At 45.3% G+C, this 6,146-nt stretch overlaps 1 protein-coding gene across 1 annotated transcript; it reads right to left on the minus strand.

Annotated features, from left to right (window-relative positions):
• Positions 1-2,448: 2,448 nt before the first annotated feature.
• Positions 2,449-4,190, minus strand: LOC133913542 (myb-related protein Hv33-like). Its single transcript, XM_062356721.1, has 3 exons — positions 3,892-4,190; positions 3,606-3,735; positions 2,449-3,430 (listed from the first exon to the last, which is right to left on the minus strand). Exons 1-3 carry the CDS (start codon positions 4,022-4,024, stop codon positions 2,734-2,736), a joined length of 960 nt encoding a protein of 319 aa, XP_062212705.1. The 5' UTR covers positions 4,025-4,190; the 3' UTR covers positions 2,449-2,733.
• Positions 4,191-6,146: the final 1,956 nt, after the last annotated feature.

Consider the following 6,146-nt stretch of genomic DNA (forward strand, 5'->3'; position numbering starts at 1 on the left):
TTCAGTTATTACCCATCACTGATACATCAGTCATTAGTGACGCGTCTACAAAGAGACCCATCACTGATGTGTTACATCGAGCAGAGGACAAATATCTCCTCCCACCCAGCACCCAGTCATTCTCATCAACTCACTCATCTCTCGTCCCTCTCTCATCACCGCTGCCCCCTCCACACCGCACTTTGGCACCTGCCTTCCCTACTGGCCTCCGCTGCCATGCCGCTAGACGCCATCGTCGTCGAGCCTGCTGGAGCTCCTTCCTCCTACAGCTATTCTATTCCTTCTCTCATTCATTTATTTTGGTCCTCTCTCACCTCCCCTGTTCTCTCATATCCAGACGACCGGAGGCGATGACTCTCCCGGGCATTCGCACGACGGTGCGAAGATGCGGCGCCTGCGCGGAGAGATGACACCCGCGCGAGGAGGAGGTAGCCACGAGGTCGAGGCCCACCCAGATCCAGCAACAGCGAGATGCGCCAAGGTAGGACCGAGGCCACCCAAATCTGATGATGGCGAGGTTGGGCCCGCTCAAATCTGGCAGGCGCAAGGCCGCGGCCACCCAGATCCTGCGGCAAATGATGGTGGTGCGAGACAACCTGCGGAGCAGTGTTTCATGGTGGGGCGAGGTGGCTGGTGGTGGAGTGTGGTTAGGCGAGGTGACATGTGGTGGAGCGCGGTGCGTAAAGCCAGCGAGGCGTCGATCGTCCGCTTGATGCTCCGTGCCGCCCTCCTCCACTCAGGTATCCCACCACCGTCTCCCTCCCCCTGTCGCGTGTTCCCTGACTGACACAACCCTGTGCCGCCAGTCGCCTCTGAGCCATGCTGGCGCAATTGTCCTCTTGCTGCGGCTCTGGGTCTAGAGGGCCCAGCTGTGTTCCCAAAGGAGAAGCAGGAGGCTACTCAAGGATCGATTTGAGTGACTTACTTTGTTTTGGTAGTCAATCTATTCGATTTGTTGATTGATTCATTGTTCTTCATAGTTTTTTGATGTTCCTATATTTTAGGGTTTTATCTGCGACTGGGGGGTTCCATGGAATCGCAAGAAAGGCGGAAGAAATTGGTTCATGTTTGTAGCACTTTCAAGTTGCTGCTGTAAAATCCTTGAGCATCCATTGAGTTGGGTTGATTTGGAGGTGATCGGCTAGAGCATATGGAGGATCAATCCATTAGGTTACAACATCTTGAGTAGAATCCCATTAGTTAAAATTCATAAACCATAATTGTTTTGGCCTTTATTTCCCAGGTTGGACTGCTTGCTTTATCAAGTCCCTGAAAATGTTAGTATTCAAGTTGATTTTTGATATGTGTTATGATGGTTGTGTGGTCAATTTACGTGTAGGTATATGTATATTAGAGGAAGAACAAAACTCATTTCTAATTTCCATTTTATATATTTTTTTTTTGTTTTTAACACATATCAGTGACGGGTTTGGATCGATCTAGACCTATCACTGATATGTAGTCATTAGTGATGGATCTAGATTCATCACTAATGTGTTCATATTAGTGACGAGAATTTTACTCATCACTAATAAGGGTTATTATCCTCACTAATAAGCTATTATGACGTAGTGAATAAGTATACAAATCGTTAGAATAAGCTCAAGAACCGATAGTAATAATTATATATAGTTTTTGAACCGACAGTAATAACCTTTTCTCTAATAGTATTGCTTACATCCACTATACAGTGCACATGTATATGTATCTGCACGCAGGGAAGAGATCGATACACGTACGGGCACAGCAAGGAGAGTAGAGGACAAGCTGGCTTCATCCTTCATCATGCGGAATTGTTTGGAGTGTGGACGCGTATCACACGCTGATCGAGTTGTTGTTGTGCATTGCTGCATGTAACCCTCGTAATGTCGTTGCCAAATGATGGAAAGAGACCTCATACTTTGTCGCGCTCGGTGCTGATGTACCTGCTACGACGTCGCTGCACACCAGCCACGTATTACCGGGTCCTAGCGGTGGCTGCCTTGTAATGGCCACTTGTGAGAAATTAGGATATTTGCCACAGAAAAATGCAGGGTATAGAAATATACCACCGAAAGCTTCCGATTCAGAATAATATATGCCATTGAAAGTTCCCCGTCTGTAGATGACTTCTTTAAACATATTGTTCTTTCACTTATCCGGGTGACTATTGTGCCTTGCTCGAAGGGGTAGTTAGTATCTTTGAAGTTTGAACTCAAGTATACGTTTTATAATATGATTATTAGTAAGCTTTTAAGTAATTGGGCGGCAATATATATAAAATTATTAAGATATTTATTGTGCAGAAATGATATAATCTTGAAAAAAATACAAAGAATATATTTGTCTTGGACATTATTTTCTAATAATTTTATTAGTATATATTTACGAAAAAATAATGATCAAATATATATATCGGAGACTGCCTCAATGTAAGTACCCGAATCATGTTGCACTCGTTTCATCCCAGATTAAATAGCTTGAATGTAGCTATTAATTTCATACAAAATACTTTGCCCGTAAATTGGGTATATAATAACGCTTATTATGAACACAGTATACCAACGTGTTAATTCAACAACTTGATCCAAATAAGTTGGACCAGGCGAATGAAAATAAAAACGATCGTGCCAGACGGGATGCTTCCTGAGTGTCTTTGTTGGGTGATCTTCTGAGGTAGTAGTGAAGTGTGTGTATTTGTGTGTCTGTCGAGTGACTGTCTGACTGATGGACATCTACCTCTCGGCGTCGGAGTCAGAGGAAGTCGACGCTGAACTCATCCTCCAGCGCGCCGCGAGCGAGGTCAAAGCAGGAATCCGGCAGGTCCCGCGACATCGACCGGATCGGGAAGCTGGCGGCTGCGCTGGCGTTGTCGTTGTCGTTGAGCCTCACTGCTGAATGCTGCTGCTGCGGGTCGTGGTGCCAGGGGCTGAACTTTGCGGGATCGAACGGGTACGCATCGCCGTCCCGGCCGAACATGTCTATGTGTGGCATCGGCTCACCGCCGACCACATTGCCGCAGGTCCAGGTGCTGTTGCTGTTGCAGGAGCTGTCTCCGCCACCAGTGTAGGCACTATACGTGGCGGCATCAGAGACGACGTCGACGACGCTGCCACTGTAGTCACAGAGGACGTCGGACCGGAAGGAGTTCGCGGCGCCGTAGGAGCCCGTCTGCATTGCTGGGACGTTGGTCACGGACAGGGGGTCGAAGCTGACGGTTGGGGAGTGCGGCGCGAGAGGGTCGCCGCCGATGGCAAAGCATTGGTCGTCGGCCGGGAGCTGCTTGGAGTCGTCTTGCGGCGCCTCGGTAGTGGCGACGTCGTCGTTGAGCGCCTTGTGGGTGGTGGGATCGATACCCCGCTGCCGGAGCTTCTTCTTGATGCATGAGTTCCAGAAGTTCTTGATCTCGTTGTCCGTCCGGCCGGGCAGCTGCGAAGCGATCTGGGACCACCTGATCACATGTGCATACAACGGGAGCGTGTCAAATTCTGCGAGCTTTTCCAACGTCGCAAAGGTAAAGTGCAACATGGTCACAAGCTCAGAACAAGATTCTTATTTGAGTGCAACACTGAAACCAGCAAGTTTGGTTGCTATTTCTTAAGCCAGTTTAGGTATAGTTAAGTTACCTGTTGCCTAGAATTTGGTGGAGATTGATGATGAGGTCCTCCTCCTGCTGGGAGAAGCTTCCCCTCTTGAGATCAGGCCTCAGGTAGTTGATCCATCGCAGCCTGCAGCTCTTGCCACATCGCTCCAAGCCTACACCAACACACACAATGCAAGAAGCAACAATTAGTTAGTTGTAAACTTGTGATACATTATATTAGAGCAATAAAATAATTGGGCACACCATCTAGCATTACGCAAGAAATTAACCAAGTGCACGATCGAGCCAGTTGCTAGTCAGCTAATTACCTGCGAGCTTTGGGACTGAGCTCCAGCAGCCGACGCCGTAGCGGATGATGTGGTTGTAGAGCTTCTCGTCCTCCTCGGGCGACCACAGCCCCCTCCGCAGCTTCGGCCTCGTCGTTGCCGCCTCGCGCCCCATAGCTCGACCAGGGACGAGAGCCGGGGGGCCGGCCGACGCGCTACCTAGCTCTGGCCCTGTGTGCCCCGACCGTTGTGTGTGCTTCAGTCTCTTGAGGGGCTACAAGCGCCAGCCGCCAGCAAGCGGCAAGTGATGGCAACAATGACGATGAGACTTCCGGGTGAGCGATATAAAAGCGATGGTTGGCTCGCTATCTCGGCAGCTCAGACGACAGGCAGTTCGATGCTTGAGCCTTAAGCTAGAGATTACAGCAAATTAAAGTGGTGCTGAAGAAACTAATTAAAAAGAAAAAAAGCACTAGTCGAGAGAGAGAGACTAGAGAGAGAGAGAATTATAAGAGAGAGAGAGAGAATTATAAAGTGGGGTTGAAGCAAGGTAAGGGAAAGCAAGGCCCCCGTGGCCTAATGGATGGGGTGGTGTAGGGAGATTTAAGGAAAGGTAGCTTGAGGTGCGGGGAAGAGGCAATCAAGTACAATAATCCGACAACAAACTCAGCAACCACACCACATGCATTATCATCGTCGCCATCATCGTCGTCTCTCTATACATAGTAGTACTGGTACTGTGTAAAGGTGCTTAGCCTTTATGATCATTGTTATTAGCCTCCGTTGCTTTTTCCTTTACCGGTCTGGTTGTTTGGGATATGACGCTAATTATGGTTCTTGTACATATACGCATCTATGTCGAGTGAAATACTATCCTGAATCATGCATCTAATGGTTCTTTAGTTGCAACGCTATTGCACAGAAAAATGTAGTTACATAATATTTCTGAAAGCTTTTGTTTATTTTCGATTTTACATCCGGCTAATAGTCAAAACATATCTTTTAGGAACCTGTAACAGAAAAATTCTACTACCATTAGCAAAGTTTAGCTTAACATATCTTTTTAGGCGCAGGAACACGCTGCTCGCGACCCGATCCCCGGCACGAGCGAAGGGTAAAAATACCCGGAAAAAAACTATCTAGACACAATGCACCACAGCATAACAACTATGTAAACCGATGGATTATCCACCGACTCCTATATATACATGGTATACGAAATATAGTTTTCAAGCTGACAACCACAGAGCAGAGAGCAATTTCGCGTTGTCTATAGGCCGTGTAAGAAACCAAGTACCAGATGAAATACCACCTCAGAAAACTTGTATAGGGCTCATCTCATACGGCTGAGAAATTCTCATCTCAGACGGTTTTCATGCCGTTAGTGATTGTGGGTCAGTAATAATGACCGGTTATCTCAAACGGGTAAGAAGGCATTTGAGATAACAAGTATTATAGACGGTTCTAGTTTGTAATCATGTGAGATACTATTATATAGAAAAGCTGCATTTGGACGTCTAAAAATATACAAAATAAATAAACTTAAACCCGGAAGCCACCCACACAATTGCATGTCACAAGTCACGCGTGTGCGTGTTATAGGACTTGAACCTGTGACATCTTGCCTCTGTGCGAACCTCCCTAACTAACTCATCTAACACATATTGCTAACTAGAATAGGATATGTATTCCTTTTAACCCTTATTGTCAGAATCTTTCGACAAATATTTGGACATCTAGATAGATTGAAATGAATAAGTTGTCAAATGTAAAGTTGTAGATCTCATGATACAATTTTCATATGATTTTTTTTTCATCTGACTTCATATGCATATATTATGAATTTCGGAATGTCTCACTATAAAACATGCAAACCAAACACTTGTTTTTCCCAGCTTTATCATGAAGCAACTTAAGCATTGCATATATTATTATTTCACCATGTAATTAATACCATTAGAGATGATCCTTTATCTAACCTAAATTTTTGTATCATTTAATGTTTTATCCAAACTTAGAACTGAGTCCCACACGATCGCGCATTGCAAGTCACAAGTAGCGATTTTTCCATGAAATACATATGCGTGTGGTTCCTACTTAACCATTTCATATATCATCATCTCACTATGTTATTACTACAGTTTGAGTTGACACTACTTAACCACTTCACATATAATCATTTCATTATATTCTTAGTACAATTACAGTTGACCCTACTCATCATTTCACTATGTTACATAGTTCATTATAATCAATGTTAGATATTGTCTTTATTTAAAACCTTAATCATACATATT

Source organism: Phragmites australis, chromosome 1, assembly GCF_958298935.1.
Source record: "Phragmites australis chromosome 1, lpPhrAust1.1, whole genome shotgun sequence".
NCBI classification, from domain to species: Eukaryota; Viridiplantae; Streptophyta; class Magnoliopsida; order Poales; family Poaceae; genus Phragmites; species Phragmites australis.